General features: G+C 45.0%; 1 protein-coding gene across 1 annotated transcript in view; it reads left to right on the forward strand.

The window, feature by feature from the left end:
- MYO1E (myosin IE) overlaps positions 1-20,957 on the forward strand; it is a 198,391-nt gene that overhangs the window by 138,233 nt on the left and 39,201 nt on the right. Inside the window, exons 17-19 of the mRNA XM_077747818.1 lie at positions 3,149-3,255; positions 9,637-9,735; positions 17,736-17,880. Of these exons, the coding sequence (XP_077603944.1) occupies positions 3,149-3,255; positions 9,637-9,735; positions 17,736-17,880 (351 nt within the window). The remainder of the gene's footprint in view (positions 1-3,148; positions 3,256-9,636; positions 9,736-17,735; positions 17,881-20,957) is intronic.

The raw sequence follows: 20,957 nt of genomic DNA on the forward strand, positions 1-20,957 counted from the left end.
AAAAAAAAAAGATCTCAAGGGGCGCCTGGGTGGCTTAGTCGGTTAAGCGTCCGACTTTCGCTTAGGTCATAATCTCACGGTTCGTGGGTTCGAGCCCTGCGTCGGGCTCTGTGCAGACTGCCAGCTCAGAGCCTGGAGCCTGTTTCAGAGTCTGTGACTCCCTCTCTCTCTGACCCTCCCCTGCTCACACTGTCTGTCTCTCTCTCCCCCAGAAATTTAAAAAAAAAAGAAAAAAAAAAAATCTCAAGTTCCTGGGAAGCAAAATCAAATTTATGTTCAAGGTAGTTTTTGTGTTGGGTATTTTATTGTTTTCTAATACTTTTAAATTTGAAACTAATCTGTAGGATCTAAGTAATGAATATTCATTTGGTGAGAACTCCTGTTTTCTTGTTTGTAAATAATAGCATTGTATATTTACTAGCGGCTTTTGATTTTGAGGCTTCACTAAATTCTGCATTGTTGTGGCTGGAAGGGACCAATTTTGAAATTAGAGCTAAAGATTGATGCTGTTGGGAAATGGCACCGAGCTCAGCACTGGCAAAGTGGACAGGATTGCGGCTTCATTTAAGTGAAAGCAGAGACTCTGAGGAGTGGATACAGCAGGAGATGAACGCACCGTGCAGCGACTGGACTGCTTGACTTGTAACATCTTCTCGAGCCTTTAGATTAGGATGTTCGGGGTCTTCCAGTTTGAATCCATTTTGTTTACAGATGGAGAAACTGAGGCCCCGAGATATGTAGCGATTTGTCAGAAAGCTTGCAAATAATAGAGACAAGACCCCACCTCGAGCTCCCAGTAATCTGTGTTGAAGGTACAAGGAGGAGCCTTCACCCTGAGCCTTTACTCACTGTCCCTTCTGTGTGTTTGGACTTAGGCTTCTGTTGGGTAAATAAGTGCCTCTGGTCTCCTTCTGTCCTAACTCATGGACCGTTCTTGTCTAGTCAGGATAAATCTGGTTGCTGCTTCCCAACCAGCTTAGGAGACCTCTAAAATTGACTCCATAGCTAAATTCAGGATAATTTTGATGGGTAAGGTGTATTCCTGTTTGCCAAAATGAATTATGTCACAGCCTACAGGCTTTACCTACTCCTAGATGATTGTGTTCATTCCTTCTTTATCACACCGAACCAGCTCCTATCTTGCTAAGAAGGCGGGAGAGCATTGTGGTTAAGGAACAGACGTGGTAGCTCGCACACTTAGGTTCAGGCCTCCACTCTGTTGTCAGTAATCTGTGACATCTTGAGCAATACTCTCTTTATGGCCTGGTTTTCTCGTCTAAGAAATGGAAATAATATAGTAGTAGCTATGTGTTCGAAATGTGAGGCAGAAATGAGAAGTTTCATGTGTCTAGCACCTGGTGCATATTCAGTAAATGTTACTCCACTACTACTTGGGGCCAGAGAAACCTATGTCATGTAAATCACACTTGCCCCTGTGTGATCTCACACAAAGGTGAAAAGTGAGGGTATGCTATGAAATGCTTAGGAGTAAAGGCATGCCGAGTTATTCTTGGAAACTAAAAAGTTTTAATAAAATTAAAAAATTAAAATAGAAAAAATAAAAATTAAAAACTGGGGAACTTAAAAAAAAAAAAAAAAAAAAAGCCTTGTTGTATGCAGGCCCTGCCCAGCTTCACCTCGTGTGTCACAAAGATCATCAGATTTGTTCTCAGGTACAATCTCCATCGAAAGGGGAAATCCAAATCGATGTACTTTTTCACTGTAGGGCTTTGCTTTGGCCACACAACCTCTGTAGCTTTGTCCTTCTAAGCATTGCAAAAAAAAAAAAAAGCTATATTCTGCACATCTAAACAGAGCACATAATTCACCAGTGAACATCTTGCTTTAAATATACTCAAGCATCTTTCTCAAGGGTTTCAGATTTCCCTCCCAAACCCATGAAAACAGAAAAGCCCTAATTGAGAGAGAGTTGCCTACTGGAGGCAGATCTCTTCTGCTGACTTTGTAATAGTTTTCTGGCTTTAGAGGTCCTTCCTCTCTATTTTCCTTTGGAGGTTTTCCCTCTTCACACTGATTTGCTTGGAAGGAGGGTTTCCGTGTGCCCCATCCTGGGCCCCACAAGTGCACAGCTGTGTGGTGTTGGGAGTGCCGATGTGGGCCCTGTTCCCGTTTCCTCCGAGTCTGAGATACTCATGATGTTAAATACATCAAAAGCAATTCCAGCTTAAATTTTATGTGGCTTTCTCTGCTTGAGCCCAGTTTCCTTTTGGGTACCCAGTGCACAGGTAGTGAGAGATGATTTCACATTGGGTCTTTTGTGAGGGACTAGGTGAGTTGGTGCACCGATACGGCTCAGATGCTACAGGTTTATCAAAAGACATGCTAAGGAAGCCGGCGAATGAAGTGGCATATGGAAAGATCTATACGGGGCTCCTGGATGGCTCAGTTGGTTAAGCTACCGACTCTTGGTTTGTGCTTAGGTCATGATTTCGCGGTTTGTGGGGTCAAGTCCCAAGCCACGCACCATGGTCACAGCACGGAGCCTGCTTGGGATTCTTTCACTCCCTCTCTTCCTGTCTCTTTCCTGCTCATGCACTCTCTCTCTTTCAAAATAAATAATTTTTTTTTAAAAAAGAAAAGAGTTATAAATTCTGAGCTTCTTATACAGCTCTCACTCTTTATTCATTTACATCATTTTAATAAGGTGATTCCACACTGGTGGAATTGCCTGGAAAGAGAGTACAGGGGCCTCTAATGCTATAATCTTGCAGATAATTTTTCTTCCCTGCTCTGCTTGTGCACCAAAAAAGCTTATGAGAACAATGTGCTTGCAAAGGCCCTCAATCAATATAAAACTAAGTTTGTTAATAACTGGCGTGCTTCCTTCTCATGAAAAGAGTTGCATGCGAAGATATACTGGGTTTTTTTGTTTTATTTTATAAACTAAGAAGACCTGCTTGTTTTCAAAAATCTAACTTCAAACCTATTTGCAGGTGTTAAAGTCATCATAAAAGTTAGTAGAGCCTTAAGAAAGTATAGTCGAGCAGAGATAAGCTTAACGAGCAAGTCATGAAGATTAATTTCTAGCTGTAAATGTCCGCACTAGAGTTTCACAGATGCCCTTTGAAAGTCAGTCTGCTTGAGGGAAAATTCTATGCTTCCATTTGATGTGATTCTTCCTTTCTAGAAACAAGCCAATGACCTCGTGAGCACCCTGATGAAGTGTACACCTCACTACATCCGCTGCATAAAACCGAACGAAACCAAGAAGCCCCGAGACTGGGAGGAGAGCAGGTATGTCAAGACGGCAGATGGGCGGGGCGCCTGGGTGGCTTAGTCGGTTAAGCGTCCGACTTTCGCTTAGGTCATGATCTCGCGGTTNGGCAGATGGGGAAGTTGAGGCCGGTGGAGGTGGGCCCCGGTACATGTTCCCTCTGGTCAAAGGGGCCACCTTACGCCCAGAAGCAGTTTAAATTGTTCTCAGATGCATTTTGTGTCTTAACTTTTTCATGACGGATGAAACCTTCTTTTCCCTCCCTCCTGTCTTTTCCTAAAATGTTAGCTGTGCCATTCAGTCCAGAATTAGCAATTTATAATACTGTTGATCTTGGCTACTCTGGAGACAGATGGGGGAAAAGGAAAAACCAACCAACAACAAAACCTTACAACTGCCCAGTCAGGGTGGTTTTAAAGTTAGTGTGAGGCCCTGTGTAGATATTTCGCAGTGCACTCAGCTCCTCATCACAGCCCACAGGATGTGGCCTGGAATGCTCTCTCAGATCTATGAGGGGAGGCCTGAAGAGCTGGTGGAAAGCAGTCTGTCGTTTTCAGGGGCCCTGGGGGGCGTGCCCTAGGTTTGGCACCTGCCCCTGAGGACTGTTCATGAGCAGAGTGACTCCGTCTGGGAGGGAACAAGCCACAGGGAGACATGTGGCGCACAGCACATGGAGAGCCCTCCCTGCTCTGACCCCTGAGGAATCCTGGGTCACTGTTCCTCCCGCAGCTGGCATTTAGGGATGTGGCCTGTGCAGGATGGAATGGGGTGTTGAGGAGGAAAGTATTAATGATGACTAGAAAATACAGTCTTCTCCGGTTGGAGGATTCAGATGCATGTTCCTAAGACGCACCGTCCATGGGCACATGGGAAGCAGGGCCCCAGGCAAGGCATTGTGACGACTGGACCGGAGGGAGGAGCCCACAGTTGTCAACAGGCATTCACGTCCCTAGACGGGAGCATACGGAATTACTATCTTTTTTCTTTTCTCTCTTGGAGAAAATTAGATAGACTTGGGTATCAAGTGACTTATCGAGGTTAGCGTCCAGAATGGCAAGACCAGGAGGGAAAGTCATGGCTGCCAACTCCCTCCCCTGAGAGACGTTTGTAGGCCCATTCCCGTCCTGCCAGAGCAGGCCCTTTCTGAGCATGCAGGCAGCTGAGACTTGATCCGTTACGAGACGGAAGAAATGAGTGGTGAGGAAAATGCCCAGGCTCCAGCACTCACTGTCTCCCGGTCCCCATATGTATTTTCTCACTGCTTGTGCAGCTGAGTCTGTTTTCTCACCTTTTGATGCTGTAGGCCATAGCAGCCTGCCATCTTGTCAGCATACAGTATGCTAAGTCATCTCGTCGGTAGATGCATGTTCCTGGGGTGCCTGGGTGGCTCTGTCAGTTGAGTGTCTGACTCTTGATTTCAGTTCAGGTCACAATCCCTGAGTTGTAGGATTGAGCCTCACACTGAGCTTTGTGCTGAGCATGGAGCCTGCTAAAGATTTTCTCTCTCTCTCTCTCTCTCTCTCTCTCTCTTTCAGGGCACCTGGGTGGTTCAGTAGGTTAAGCGTCCAACTCTTGATTTCAGATCATGATATCATGGTTTCTGGGCTCGAGCCCCGCATTGGGCTCCGTGCAGACAGCGTGGAGTCTGCTTAGAATTATCTCTCCTCTCTCTGCCCCTATTCTGCTTATATTCTTGCTCTCTCAGAATAAATAAATAAATTTAGGAGAAAAAAAAGTTTAAAAAAAGATTCTCTCTGCCCCTCTCCTCTGCTCACACATACTCACTCTGTCTAAAAATAAAATAAAATTGAGAAATAAAAAAAATAGGTGAAATAGGTGCACATTCCTGAAGTGTCATTTCTATGGAATTTCCGGCAGGAATTCCTCTTAAACAGTATCAGGCGGTTACTCCACAGCTCCAAGGAGGGCCCACTTGCCCTAGGTGATGAGTCCAGCTTCGGATGACTTGTATTAGCAAGCCCTGCGGTCTTTGTCCACGTCAGCTTGACCCCGACCCAACATCTCTAATCGCCCCCGAGAATTATTCTCATGACTTATGCATTTGACAGCCCTGTGGTTGTTCCCAGCAGTCATCAGGTTTCCCTGGAATCTTATCTTCCACGGTAGTTAGTTCCTCTGACGGAGGCACCTGACCATCCCCTTCTGGGTCATTCCCCTTGATGTACTTAATTTGCCTTCTGCTTTTCTGAAACGGGTCACTCAGTTTCTCCTTGGAGGCTAAGGGTGTAGCAGCGTCACTCCTTCCCACCTGAAGATAGAAAACGTCTTCTTTTTTGCCTTCCTACGTTGGTTGTCAAGCTTACAGATGCACCAGAGTATCCCTTAAGGGGCTTGTTAAACTCGAGTGGCTGTGCCCTGCTTCCAGAGGTTCAGTGGGTCTGGGTGGGGCCCAGGACTGTGCGGTTATAAGAGGCTTCCAGGTGATGCTAATGCTGATGGTCTGCGAACAGCTGATGCTTTGAGAACGGCTGATCTGGGGCAGTGGGCCGGGCTGGGATCTGGAAGAACTTCTTGTGGTGCTGGCCTGTCACTAAGTAGTTTGGGTGAGACATGTCTCACGGAATCTCCTCAGTCCTCAATTTCTTCCTCGTTAAACTAAGAGACTCCATTCAAAACGGGGTCTCCTTCAGTCTGACTGAATAAACTCTCCCAGACCCTGGCCCCCGGTTCTGTCAGCCTGCCTCTGCCTGTCTCCACGTCACTCCCACACTCCCCCCGCACGCGCTCACAGCATACACTGCATTACGTCTCACGCACGTGTGCACACGCGGTAGAAGGGTGATGACAGAGGCAACCTCAGAGACAGATTACGGGAGTTTTGGAAGCAGAGGCAGGGCTCAGGGGGGCTTTAGCCCGCCCTTCCCCCTACTCCATATCCCATCCAGCTTCCCTTCCCCAGCCCTTTCCAATAAACATTATCTTCAGTGAAAACATCTTGCTCCCCCTACAAATACAGCACCTCCCAGCCCACTCTCCCTTACCCCGTAGAGATCGCTCTGCTCAAAGTCCCTCTAATGTAGACATTTTCTTAGAGCTACTGGTTGAAAGATTCCCATCTCTGACACTTCCTTCTCATAAAATCCAAACTGAGTCTTAAAAATATCACAAAACGGAGACGTTGAATACGTTTATTCAGTAAATTCTCATAGAATCTGCCACAGTGATGTTTTCCTTTAAAGAAATCTTTTAATCCCATCATTTATTTGAGTTGAAGTAAGGAACTTCAGAACATACGTCATGCAAACAGGTGTCAAGAAGCCTAAGGTACGTGTTGGTCCAGTGTTGATTCAGTTATCCAGTAGGATTGCTTCCTGGGTTGCGTCCCCCCCCCCCTCCCCCCCGTCCTGTTTTAGGTTTCTTGTGGGACAGATGGTTTCACTTCTGAGGGTGGAGAGTCAGGGGCTGTGAAAGGCAGCGTGGTTCATTGGCAGGGATTACACGGTCAATTGAAGTTCTTGGTGGACAGGGTTACTCATTCCACAAGTTTATGGGGTGTGGTTTATTTTTCTCTTCCTGTTGAAAATGTGTTTGTGTTTGGCTCTGGCGAAGTTGCTTGCCCTGGGTCCAGAACGGCGGCTCCGGCAGAGCTCTCAGGCTTTGACCTACTTGGGTTAATGGCCAGGGAAAGTCGTGGAGAAGATTTGCCCCGAGTGGCGGAATGGCAGGACCTGGGGAAACGGTGCGGCCGGGCATTGGCAGGCTGGTTGGTGTTCACAGAGGCAGGGANCCTTTGATTACAGAAAACCCTGAACAGGACAGAATACGCTAACTGGACCGTCCTGTTGAAGAAAATTCCCATAAGGAAATGTCATGGTGATGGAAGTTACAGTGAATAAAGCCATTTTTTAAACATGAGGCATAGTCTTTCCTATGTGATTTATGGGAATAGAATGTTTCTACTTGAATCAATGGGTGATGCATTCCCTTGCTTCAAAAGCTCGGCAGGAAGCCAATATGTATGAAAAATACTTAAAATGAGCAAGTACCTCTAATTGATACCCTTGTGTGTATTTGTCCTTAAGAGAGAAAAGGCCAGTGGTGAATTTTGAATTTGGAGGATATGAGGAAGGAATATTGGTTATTTCCCTGAATCTGATTTCTGCTCCCTTAGTTAACCAGTTATGTGTCACAAATCAGACGTGGATATTGAATATTACTTCTTTCTATAAATGTTTAATTTTTTTAAGTTTATTTATTGAGGGGGCAGGGGGAGGGGGGTGGAGAGAGAGAGAGAATTCCAAGCAGGCTCTGTGCTGTCAGCATACAGCTGATGTGAGGCTCAAACCCACGATCTGTGAGATAATAACCTGAGCCAAAACCAAGACTTGGATGCTTAACCCACCGAGCCACCCAGGTGCCCCTATAAAAGTTGTTTTAAAAAGTAATTACCTTGGGCCGCCAGTGGGGTTCAGTCAGTTAAGCATCCTACTTCAGCTCAGGTCATGATCTCAGAGTTAGTGAGTTTGAGCCCCACGTCAGGCTTTGTGCTGACAGCTCAGAGCCTGGAGCCTGCTAACCCTAACCCTAACCCTTTTTCAATAAGTAATTATCCTAAAGGAGTTGACATTTATGGATTCTAGTTCAAGTAAGAACAGTGGGATTTGAGGCTTTTCTCCTACATCCCTCACTGTGTCACCTCATCTCTCCGAGGGCAGTCAAGGCTCTGTCCCTCGGCAAGTGCAGAGCCTGGTTGGAAAGGAGGCTTTCACGAGAGCCTGGCTGGAGAGACAGCTGTCGGGCACCTGTGGGAAGTTGTAGGGAGGCTGCTGCTAATTGTCTTTCCAGGGCAGCAGTTCACCAGGGGCGGATCTCCGGGAGCCCGAGCCGTTGTTAGTGCCGATGACCTCAAATGTGCTCAGCGGGGAGGATGGGATTTGCTTCCCTGCCACATCACAGTTCCGACACCGTGGCTTCAAAAGAGAGGGGAAGCGTACTTTTTATTCCTCATTTCCCTCAAATCTCACGTTTCCAATCTGTTTTCAAGCAGCCCATTGAAATGTCTACAGCAAAGGCACCATTTATCTCCCCGAGAGGACAGTCAGAAGCTAGTGTCCAGGATCTGCCACTCGGCCTCCAGGACACTGTGCTTCTCAGGAAGGGGCGGGTTTTCACAGTCCCCAGGTCGGCACACCACCCCAGACCTCCCAGGTTACTGAACTAGGATCCTCAAGGTGTGGGGCATGGGGCATTTTCTAATCCTGTGTGAGAACATCAATCTAGGAGTACCTGCATCCATTTTCCAAAACATGCTGACAGGTTTTTACTGTCCTAAAAACCAACTACAACTCTAATTTTCACATGTTATTACAACATTTTTAATTTGGGTATTTCAAATTCATCATTTTATATTCCCTCTCTTACATTGTATTTGAAAAGCCTAGAAGTATAATCTCACTAGGTCTAGTTACTATTAAGTTAGGGTTGAGAACAAAAATCGCTCTAGCATCATTTATGTCGAGTTAAAAGTTGTATCCTTTAGAGGCATCTGGGTGGGTCAGTTGGTTGAGTGTCCGAGTCTTGATTTTTGCTAAGGTCATGATCTTGTGGTTGTGAGATCAAGCCCCGTGTTGGACTCCATGCTGAGTATGGAACCTGCTTGAGATTTTCTCTCTCCCTCTCTTTCTGTTCCTTTCCTCTCCAAAAAGGGGAAAATAAATAAGTAAATAAAAGAGAACCTTACCTTACAAAAAAAAACAGCATTTCCTTTAGTCTTTTGAAAAACTGATACTTTGGTTTACAGTTTCAATGATAGGCATTGGGCTTTTTGTTTTACTATTCTTTTGAAATAGATCCATCAAACCTTCTGTAATTGCTGTATCTCACAATAAAATTTTTTTTAATTTATTTATTTTGAGAAAGAGAGAAAAGAGACCATGCACAGATGGGAGAGCGGCAGAGAGAGATGGAGAGAGAAAATCCCAGGCAGGCTCTGAGCTCTCCACACAGAGCCCAACGTAGGGCTCAATCTCACAACTGCAAGATCATGACCTGAGCTGAAATCAAGAGTCAGATGCTGAACCAACTGAGCCAACCAGGCACCCCTAAAATAGTTTTAAATTAACATTGTATAACCTGATGCTCAGACTCTGAACCCTAGAAATTAGTCTTTTCTTTCCTTTTTTTTCTTTTTCTTTTTCTTTTTTTTTTTTTTTTTTACAAAATTCAACTGAGTGCATGTGAAGATCAGATTGGCTTTATTCAATTATTCATGAATTGGGCAGCATCCCTTCTGGTCTGTTTGCATAAAGAGGAGCTCCTAAATTCTAGTCTTTTCAGTGTTTCCCTGTTGCTTGTATTTGGGGGTTTGAGGGGATAGTGGCTAGGAGACCGAGGTGAAAGAATTATCCAGTAATGTCCCAACTCCTTTTTCTCCTTGACAGGGTGAAGCATCAAGTAGAATACCTGGGTCTGAAAGAAAACATCCGAGTGAGAAGAGCTGGTTACGCCTATCGGCGTGTCTTCCAAAAATTCCTCCAGAGGTAGGAGACTGGTGACTGTGAATTTTTTTTTTTTTTTTACTTAAACAGGTTTATTGAGACATAACTTGCTTACCATATAATTTACTCACTTAAAGTATACAATTCAGAGGCTCTTAATATTTTTCTAGAGTTGTGCATCCATCACTACCACTCATTTAAGAACATTTTCATCACCCCTAAAAGTGACCCCACTTCCCTAGCCGCCAACCCCCAGTTCTCCCCTTGCCTTCTTTCCCGGGCACACACTTCTTTCAATCTCTGTAAAAAGACTTTCAAAACATTTCCTGTTCTGGGCATTGCGTAGACATAGAATCACACAGCGTGTGTCCTTTATGTCTGGCTTCTTTCGGTTAGTGTAATGTTTGTACGCGTCATCCACGCTGCAGTGTGTGCCTGTGCTTCGCTCCGACTCACTGCCTGGTCATGTTCCCTTGCACCAGTTTCACAGCGTATTGCATTTTACCTGTTCGTCCTTTAGCGGATAAGCGTCATCGCTTCTCGGCCTTTTGGCTAAGATCAAGTGTAGCGGATAAGCGTCAGTTATGTCCGCTTTTTGGCTACCGTGAATAACAAATAACATGGCTGTCATCGTTCATGGACACATTTTTTGCATAGACCTATGGTTTTATTTCTCTTGCATGCTTACCTAANTACAGCGTATTGCATTTTACCTGTTCGTCCTTTAGCGGATAAGTGTCAGTTATGTCCGCTTTTTGGCTACCGTGAATAACAAATAACATGGCTGTCATCGTTCATGGACACATTTTTTGCATAGACCTATGGTTTTATTTCTCTTGCATGCTTACCTAAAAATAGAATTACCAGGGTTTGGGGGGAGGGGGTTGTGCCTGGGTGCCTCGGTTGGTTGAGCATCTGAATTCGGCCCAGGTCATGATCTTGAGGTTTATGAGTTCAAGCCCTGCATCAGGTCCATGCAGACAGCTCAGAGCCTGGAGCCTGCTGTGGATTCGGTGTCTCCCTCTCTCTCTCCTCCTCCCTCACTCACACTCTGTCTCTCAAAAATAAATTACAATTTTTTTAATTAAAAAAATATTGAATGACTGGGTTCTTTGGTAACTCTTCATTTAACTTTTTTGATGAATTGTGAGATTGAGTTCCAAAGTGGCTGTACCATTTTACATTCTCACCAGCAGTGTTTGAGGGCTCCACTTCATCTGCATCCCTGCCAACATTTGTTAGTATCTGACTTTGATTATAGCCATCCTAGTGAGATTGAAGTGGGATCTCGTGGTTTTGATTTTAATTTCCCTAATGGGAAATGATGTTAAGCATATTTCTTGTGCTTTTGGGTCACTAAAGGAATGTCTGTTTAGCTCCTTTGCCCATTTTTTAAATTAAGCTATTAGTCCTTTTTTTTTAAGTTGTAACAGAACTCATTTTTTTTTTTTAGAATAAATCAGTAGCCACAAGTATTTGGTCTGTGTAGTGTAACACAGAAGTTTAAGAATTCCTGATAATTTTGACACAGGAGGGCTGAGGTTTAACTCGAGTGACCAAATTAATAGTATGAAGGTGATTTCAGAGAAACATTTAACCTACTTAAGAAAATAAGCTTAGGGGCGCCTGGGTGGCTTAGTCGGTTAAGCGTCCGACTTTCGCTTAGGNGCTTAAAGGGGCACCTGGGTGGTTCCGTCAGTTGAGTGTCCAACTCTTGGTTTTGGCTCAGGTCATGATCCCGGGGGTCATGGGATCAAGCCCCGCCCTGGGCTCTGTGCTGATAGCTCAGAACCTACTTGGGGTTCTCTCTCTCCCTCTCTCTGTCCCTCCCCTCCTCATGTTCTTTCTCTCTCTCTCACTCTCAAAAATAAATATTTTTTAGAAAGAAAGAAAGAAAATAAGCTTAAAGTCTTTAACCTCAAAATTCTTATCTAGCCCACATATAAACTGAAACTGATTTTCACGTTTCCATTAAAGTGTATTTGGCAGGACCCGCACTTAAATTACTCTTATTTATTTTGTGTATTTGTTTTTGAAAAGGGTAGAATATAGTGTCTTTAAAATATTACATGATTTTAGCTTCTCTAATGATTCTACGTTAATGAGGCCCCACTGTATTTTCTACATCTATTTACGTTAAGAAAGAAGGAAACCATATTTAGCATTTTAATCAGAAAATAATTATGTCTTCCTGGTATAGATACGGGAACAGGATGTAAAAATTTTCTTTAATTAAAATTTTGTGTAACGAAGAATTAGCAGGCTGAATACGAGCTTCATTATGGTCTTCGAAACACAGTACTTCCAATAAAGTAGTGTTTTCCACGGGACTGTTCTTGTTTCTCGTGTCTTGAGAGTGGAATGGCCAGCCTGTTGGTCACCAGCATGAGTGCTCATCTGTGGAAGGTCACTGATGTGGAAGGTTGAGAGAGAGAGAGAGGCTTGATGAAAAGGTGGATCATCCCATATAATAAAAGCCCCTTTGACTCTGACTCCACACGATCAGGATTCCTGATGATTTTGAAGGCTGGCTGGACTAGGAATAAACTTCACTGCTCTCTGAATTGATTAAAGGGGCCACTACACCTATAGTGAAAGCAGAACTTGTATGAAAAGAAGTCTTCAGGAAGTTGAGAAAATAAATCTATCAAGTTCTTGCATGACTGTAGCAGCAACCTTTGCTGACAAACAGCTGAGATATTAATTATGAAAGACTTCTCTCTCATTTAAACAAATCAATAGCACCAGCTAGAATGGGATTTCTCTACCTCAGCTGTTGACATTTGGGGCTGGATGCGTCTTTCTTGTGGGATGCTTAGCAGTTCCTTGATCTCCACCCACTATGCTCTCTTCCCCCAAGTTGTGACAATCTAAAGTATATCCAAACATTGTTAATGTCCCCTGAGGGGCGCAAAGCCAGTTGAGAACCATGGCTTAAATAATCATTAAAATTTTTTGCAAAACTGTCTGTCTTTGAAAATGCCCTTCTTTTAATTAAGAGAAAGAAATTGAGTACAGAAATAGTGAATGAAAAGTATTTCCTCCATCCTTCCCTAATTCAGAAAGACCTGCTCTCAACAATTCCAAAGCATTCATAATTTTATCCTCCAATATTTTTTCCTGTATTTAAAAACCCTTGATTTGATACCAGCAAATCCTCTCCAACTGATACCACTTTTGAAAACTAGTCAGCTATTTAAAAAAATTTAACCTTGGTTTTTTTGTGTGGTTTTTGTTGGTGGTTTTTTTGTGTTTTGTTTGTTTGTTTTTTGGAGAAAGCAATTCTAAAAAACCTCCTTCCATATTATTTAAAAACAGGGGCACCTGGGTGGCTCCTTCGGTTAAGCATCCGACTTCAGCTCAGGTCATGATCTCACAATTCATGGGTTCAAGCCCTGCATCCAGGGCTGTGCTGACAGCTCAGAGCCTGAAGTCTGCTTCAGATTCTGGGTCTCCCTCTCTGTCTGCCCCTCCCCTGCTTGTGCTCTGTCTTTCTCTCCCCAAAATAAGTAAACATTAAAAAAACAGACAGGGGTCCCTGGGTGACTTGGGCGTCCGACTTCAACTCAGGTCACAGTCTCTAAGTTCGTGAGTTCGAGCCCTACATTGGGCTCTGTGCTGACAGCTCAGAGCCTGGATCCTGTTTCAGATTCTGTGTCTCCCTCTCTCTCTGCTCTTATCTTGCTTGCACTCTGTCTCTCTCTCAAATAAACAAATATTAAAAACAGACAAGCCGTCGAACTTGACTTCTATAAGTAATGCTGGGAGCATCTGCCCCTGCCCTTGTCTGTCCTGTTCTGTGATCCTCTGTGAGTAATTGAGCCATGTCAGACCTTTATTCTCCCTTAAAAAAATTTTATTTAATGTTTATTTATTTCTGAGAGAGAGTCAGAGTGTGAGCAGGGGAGGGCCAGAGACAGGGAGACACAGAATCCGAAGCAGGCTCCAGGCTCTGAGCTGTCAGCACAGAGCCTGATGCAGGGCTCAAGCCGACAAACCATGAGATCATGACCTGAGCCAAAGTCGGACACTTAACCGACTGAGTCACCCAGGTGCCCCAGACCTTTATTCTCCTCATGGCTGAGAATAAAAACTTGGTTTACAAAGTTGCTTTCTAGATATCCACAGAAAGCCTGCCAAATGAGAAAGTAACAACCTGAAGGAAAAGGATGTATTAATACCCAGCGCGATGCCTGTGTGCACACCTCCTCCAGCCTTCCCTGGGAAGGAAGCCCACGGGTCTAAGCAGAGACTGGTTCAGACACAACCTAGAGCTTAGAAAATAGGCTTAGCAAGTGGGAAACAGTCCTTTGTGTGTGTTCATTTCCTCTTGGAAAAATCCTTTGTATTTATCAAAACCATCCCTCTTGATTGGGAATTAGAGACTAAAAATCAGAAGATGCCTTAATATCCTCACCGGTGGGTCGTGTGCTCAGAACTAAATCCTACAGTACCTTCAGAAGGAATACCCTATTCACCACCCCCGATACAGCTTTCATATCTTTAGAAAGTGTTAAAAAGCTCTTAGACATGGCAGTTGCTTTGAGTCTCGGCTTAAGAAAATACCTATCTATAAATTCTTAGAAAACAACTTTTAGAGCTAAGCAGCGTGTGCCCCTTACCATGGCTTGAGGAGTAAACCCAAATGTGGGTCCTGATTTTTAGGAAGCAAAATCTGATAGGAACAGAAGAGCTTTCTGAAATTTATCTTTTTTTTTTTAATTTTTCTTTGTAATCTCTACACCCAACGTGGGGCTCAGACTCACAGCCCTGAGATCAAGAGTCACATGCTCCACTGTCTGAGCCAGCCAGGTGCCCCCTAAAGTTTATCTTATGGCCCCGTTTACACTTCCTCAGGAGCCTACTTCCCTTGACCTAGCCTCTCAGAATTGTAGGGGTGGGAAAGGGACGCTTGTGAGGAAAGTCAATCCATATCCTGGGCAAGCGAGAAGAAAGAAGGATCAGGAAAGCATGGGGGGTCGAGAGCGTCCTACTCATTAGCTGTCCAGACCTTTGTGTCCTTGGATGTCAGGAACATCCTCACCCCCAGTGCCAGCAGCTAGAGGTCACTCGCATCTGGGCTGCATTTCCTCTGAGGAGGAAACCTCAATTGGTCATCTGAGAGAGAACAAGGAGCTCACAAGTCAGAGGTGAAGAGAACAGCCATTGCATAGGCTTGAGATGAAATACCGGCAGAGTTGGGTCTTAAAGTAAAAATGCTTGATGGAAGGAAAGTAAGCCATGATCCTCATGTCTCCAGAATTCTCACGGGTACCAGTGAGGCATCGCCTTGTGCACCCCGTTCCCAGCAACATATCCTAGAGGAAGATAGTGACCTGGGGATGGGAGAGCCTTATCCTAGAGTTATGCCCTGGTCTCTCTCGTGAACACAAGGAGGTGAGGAGGGCACATCAGCCTTCAGGACAGCTAGGGGCCCACTGTCATAGTCCCTGATCAGAGTACCCCGGAGATGCCATTCAAACCCCACATCTCACCCAGACTCAAACTCGTAGAAGCCTTGTCAGGAAAAGGGAGAAAAAGCCTCTGCAAAAACAACTCTCTTACTATAAAAAAATCAAATGAGAAATGCAGCATTACTTTNGGGGGGCAGGATTGCAAAGAGCTACCTGTGTTTGCAGTTACACAATACAGAGACTTTCCTTTCTAATTTTGATTAGATTAAGGGTGCCTGGGTGGCTCAGTTGGTTAAGCGTCCGACTTCGGCTCAGGTCATGATCTCATGGTTTGTGGGTTCAAGCCCCACGTCGGGCTCTGTGCTGAGGGCTAGCTCAGAGCCTAGAGCCTGTTTCTGATTCTGTGTTTCCCTCTCTCTCTGACCCTCCCCTGCTCATGCTGTCTGTCTCTCTCTCTCTCTCTCTCTCAGAAATAAATAAAACATTTTTTAAAATTGATTAGATTAATCATGGCAGACCTGAACTCTTAAAGACCTGTCACGTCAGAGGCCTGGTTTTTTTCTCTCACTCATAGCTGGCATGAATTTTTCTCCCTCCTCCATTTAGATTGCCAGCACATTCCTACTTGTTCACTGGGCCTCCCAGTCATACCTAGAAAGGTTCTGCTGTCAATCATTATATGTGGCTTCATTTGTTTGACTTCATTATGCCACATAGGAATATATTCATGCAAAGGTGTGGCTTCAACTGTTTTCATTTTTAACCTTTTTTTAAACACAAAAAATATTTTTTAACGTTTGTTTATTTTTGAGAGAGAGAAAGAACGTGAGTGGGAGGGTGGGAGGGCAGAGAGAGAGGAGGGCAGAGGATCTAAAGCAGGCTCCACACTGACGGAGCCGAGCCCGACACGGGGCTCAAACCCACAAAGTTTAGCCAAAGTTGGGCGCTCAACTGACTGAGCCACCCAGGGGCCCCCATTTTTAAGCTTTTTATCTCTAACAAGGGAATAGGAGGATTTGCTTCTCCAAGACATTTAAGACATTATCAAGCAAAATAAGGATATTTGGGAGGAGGAGAGAGGGTCCCTAGAATCACCTTATTCCCAACCAGCTGACCCTTAGGGTAATACCAGGTTTTGTGCTCTTAGTGAGCTCTGGATCCGGAAGGCATGGCCGCTCTTCTTATTAAGATTCCCTTCTCCCTTAGATGCCATAAGTCTGTCTAATCCTGGTAGTAGCTTCTGGGAACAAAGGAGGACATGGCTTCTCTCCAGACCTGGAGCCCATTCATGGCTGTGTCTAGATGTGCCTTCCATGGGCCTTGCCCCCCACCTTCTTTCCTGCACTCCTGTCTGATTTCTCCTCCCTTCCTTCCACGTTAAGTCTTTGAGATTTTCTATATTTGACATTGCGTAGTGTACTTCTGTGTCTGTTGTGTCAGCCTCTTACATAACTGCAATGTTTGTAACATAGATATGTAGTAGACCATATGACCTTTAAACAAGAGACTTACCCATAAGCCAGTCGTTGGCTTATATGTAGTGTTATGATTAAAGAAACAGTTGGGGGTTCAAATCTCAGCTACGACAGTTACTAGCTAAGTAGACTTCATTGAGTCTCTATTTGCCTCAGTTTCCTACTCTGCAAAATGGAGAGACCAACCTGATCAGGTTGCTGGAAGAATAAAATGAGACCATGCACCTAATGTCCCAAGAATAACACTTGATGCAGGGAGAGCAGCCCGTCGATCTTAGCCATTTACTGTTCCTTAGTACTGCCAAGCCCCAGGCTCTGTGTGAGCTGCTGGATATGGGCTGTCGCCTGCTCAGGTGTGGCATCCATTCGTGAAGCCCTTGTCCTCACAGAGGGGGCAGAAATAAAATAAATAATAACATGAGTATAATTGTGAATTACGATATATACTCTGAAGGGAAAATACTATTTTCTATGAGAGAAAATAGAAGGAGGGCTCTTCTGGCTTTGGCAGTCCAAAAAAGCCCAGTCAGGGCCCTTTGCAAGTGTCACTGAGGGACGGTGCCACGGGAGCTGGCCATGCGAGGTGTTCGCAGACCGGCACACCTGGAGCAGCATGGACAAGGCTCTGCGGAGGTGAAGAGTTTAGTGTGCATGAAGAAGCTGTTCTCTCAGGGACATAGTGAGCGGAAGAGGAAGTAGAGGGGAGAGCCAGTGACCAAACACCAGGGCCTCGTGAGTCAAAATGAACGTGGGTACTTAGTGATAACCGCTGCTCACAGGGAGCTTTCTCAAACTCTTTGCATTAACCGTTAAGTGCACCAGAGAAACGAGGGGAGATCACCGTTGAGAAAAGAACATTTGATTTTGTCCAAAGGTTGTCATCGGCGACCTTCGGCAGTGCTATTTTTAGACAGTGGTAGAAAGGAAAAGCAGATTTTCCCCAGGGTGTTAACATGGAAACCGGCAGATAGGGAGTAGGTAGGACGGGTGCTCCGGATTGGGAATGCCGGCCCCGGTGGGTTTTTACAGCTGCTGAGATCCATCCCTAAGCCAAGAGCAGAGGTGAGTGGATGGCCCGGATACGGCGGCAGTGGTGCCTTGGGTGGGCAGTCCGGTCTGAGTCCGAGCCTTCTCTCCCCAATTGCACTCACAGGTATGCCATTCTGACCAAAGCCACCTGGCCCTCATGGAGAGGGGACGAGAAACAAGGTGTCCTCCACCTGCTGCAGTCCGTCAACATGGACAGTGATCAGTTCCAGCTCGGGAGGAGCAAAGTGTTCATCAAAGCCCCTGAGTCCGTGAGTATGCCGCTGCTCCCCCGTCACGTCCTCACTGCCCCTCTCCCCGCAGCGCCTCTGCTGCCCCTCCCCACACACGCTGCCTTCGTTTTCTCACCCTTTGGTTCGTGCTTTCGGCCTTTTCACCCCTGCTCCCAATATAAGTGTGGGTCATTCCCCCAAACCCTTGCTCTGCAGAGCCTTCAGAGAGCTCAGCACATATAAAAAGATGTCATCATACAATGGTTCCTGTTCTTATGGTCTCTCTCCCATTCTAGATGGCCATCTCCTCAAGGTCAGGGACTCTTACCCTTTGATATGCTTGTGTACTCAGAGCCTTGTACAGAAAGTGGCTCATAGCATGTGCCTGCCAGTTACTTACGTGTCCAGTAGTGTCTAAGCTAAAAGGGACTTCTTTGTCCCACTAAGGAGGCTTGGGTAAACTTACCATCCTCACCTGGGTGACACCAAACAGGTCATTTACACGCAGATACAGATTTCCACCTCAAAGCTGGAGCAGAGGTCAAGGGTGGTCAGTCTTAGGACTAGATCTTGAAGACCATGACGGAGCTTGAAAAGAACTTTGAGGAACTGAGTAAGAAAGAGAAGAAATCTCTGGGTTAATGGAACACAAATATTTACTAGTAAGGAACTCAGACATATACTCTATAATTCATAGACTTATCAGACCCCCACAGATTAATTGGAGGAACTTCTTGCTCTTTCCTGATGGGGAGGTGGTCACTTTGAGCCTAATGAATGTTCATAGGAAGTTCCTAGTTCCTAGGTTGGATTCCTTCTGGCAGAACCCCTCAGTACTTCTGCCCAGTTACCTCTGGGACTATGGAATGAAGACGTGACTTTTTAAGATGGAGGGTTGGACATCATCATTTCCTGAGGTTCCTTTAACAGTCGCAAGACTCCATTTCAAGAGTCTTTGGTGAACTTGACAAAATTAGTCATCAGATCCAGGGGAAACACCATGCGAACTGGCAGTGTTGGTGACTGCGGAAACACTTGACTTTAGGCAAACCCTGGTCTTGGAGTGAGTTGCGTCCTCTAGAATGGGCCCCATGGCCGCTGTCCTGCCTCAGAAGATCAACCCGAGACTCAGAAATGGTAATGGCTGCGACTGAATGGCTTTAAGAGCCATAAAAATTATTAAATAAGTAAGTGGCACACATCAATAGAACCCGTTTATGAGAAGTTTGTGGTAGCATTTTCCACTTTGAGTTATTTGTAGCTTCACAGCAATGTCATTTCCAAATATAAAATGAAAATGTTGTGTCATACACCATTAAGCAACCCACAGAGCAGTTCCTGTTCTTTCTAAAATGGGATGGAGTGATTTATCAGTACAATGCAGAATTCCTCTGTTGCTTTATACCCGCTTTTACTTTCTTGTCTTGCCAAATTTTCACGTATAATTAGGACAGCCTCAGCATTTTATATATATATTTTTTTCTAATTTAATTGAGCTGTGGGGTTTTACTTCCAAAATCAAGGTTTATTTTGGGTTTTTCTTTTCCGTCTTCCTTCCGAATGCTTCACTTGATTCTCCTTTACCCCATATTTTTCACACACTCGCGCGCGCGCACACACACACACACACTGTGCATGGACCTTCACTACTCTCCCCTCCCCTGTCGCTCAGCCATCCACATCTGGTCCTGACATTGCAAGTATTTTTAAACAAACTGGTTTTTAAGAATCTACCTTAGGATTTTGCCTTGACTCTTAGAGTAAATGTGCTAAATATACGAAATAACCCATTTGATTTAAGAACCCCCATCAGACACCAAAGGGTTTGGTTTTGCTTACTTGGTACATGTGTCCTTGGTGGTGGGGGTAGGGAGTTCTTTCTCTCTCTTCCTTTTTTTCTTGAAGGGCCCTGATTTCTAACCTCCATGGCTTTTGGAAAAAACCTAAAACCCAGCTAATCTTTGATACCATCTATAGGAGGTTGGGAATTGGTTGCCTCCTCCTTTCTGAGTCACAAGTGTATTTTCTGTGACACTCCCAAAATAGTTCTGGGAATGAAGAAAACAAGGCTTACTCAGAAACCCAACACACCAAGATAAGAAAGACCAACGAATATTCTTCAAACAGGCAACCACAGAGCTCAGTATTTAAACATTCTGTCCAAATGTTAAACCACGTATTCCTTTTGTTTTCAGAAATATGCTCCCCATCCCGTGGTATGTGGCACTGAGGGCTGCGGAATGAAGCGGCGGCCCCTTCCCTTCTGTGTTTGAGATGTTGTTTTCGCACAGCTAGGGCTGTGAGAAGCAGAAGTTGAGTGACAGGAAGGGACAGATGTGGCTCCTGAGGATAGACTCAGATAAACAGAGGCAACAAATCAAGCCTGGCTGCCTTCAAACCAAATTCACTTGTTTACTTCTGGAACATGTCTGTAGTGACGTTTCATCAGCTTTACTTATTTTCCTTGGTACATTTTCTTTTGTCTCCTAGAGAGTTGTGAAAACCACTGCCTAGGTGAGCGAGAAAGTTTCCCACCATTTCATGAGCTGACCAAATGCAGATTTACAAACACAGACTGTGTGTCAAAGTGAAGAAGAGCCTGACAGGGCCTGGAAGACCTTGGTTCACTTTCCAGACCCACCCAATCTTAGTTCCAGTTTTCTCCTATGTGCAGTGGAGATGACAGAACCGTGTGGCCTGTGTGGTTGCTGATGAGTTGAATGAAATAATGTATTCTATAATGTCCGTCTAGAAGGATTCCTGACTCATAGTGGGCTCTTGGTACATTACAGCTCTTTGCTAGTGTCAGTCCCTCTAGGCGAAGCCAAGTCCCAACAGCACGTCTTATGTCCAGCTCCAGTCACGGTGGTTACTGCCCTCTGGCCCAATGACTCCTTGGTGAATCTATGCAGCCAAAAGTCTACACTTTCATGGACCCGACTGAATATAGGGCAGCCCTCTTCCACAGCAACACAAGCTCTGCCTCTACAAGAGCAGGAAACTGTGAAGAGGCTGCATGTGCAGGACTAAACAGCGGCTTCCTCTTGCTCATTGCATCTAGCATCGAGTGAGCATCCTCTTTGGATCAAGGCAGAGAACGAGGGGATGAATGTGGA

This window comes from Crocuta crocuta, unplaced genomic scaffold (genome assembly GCF_008692635.1).
Source record: "Crocuta crocuta isolate KB4526 unplaced genomic scaffold, BGI_CrCroc_1.0 scaffold130, whole genome shotgun sequence".
NCBI lineage: Eukaryota > Metazoa > Chordata > Mammalia > Carnivora > Hyaenidae > Crocuta > Crocuta crocuta.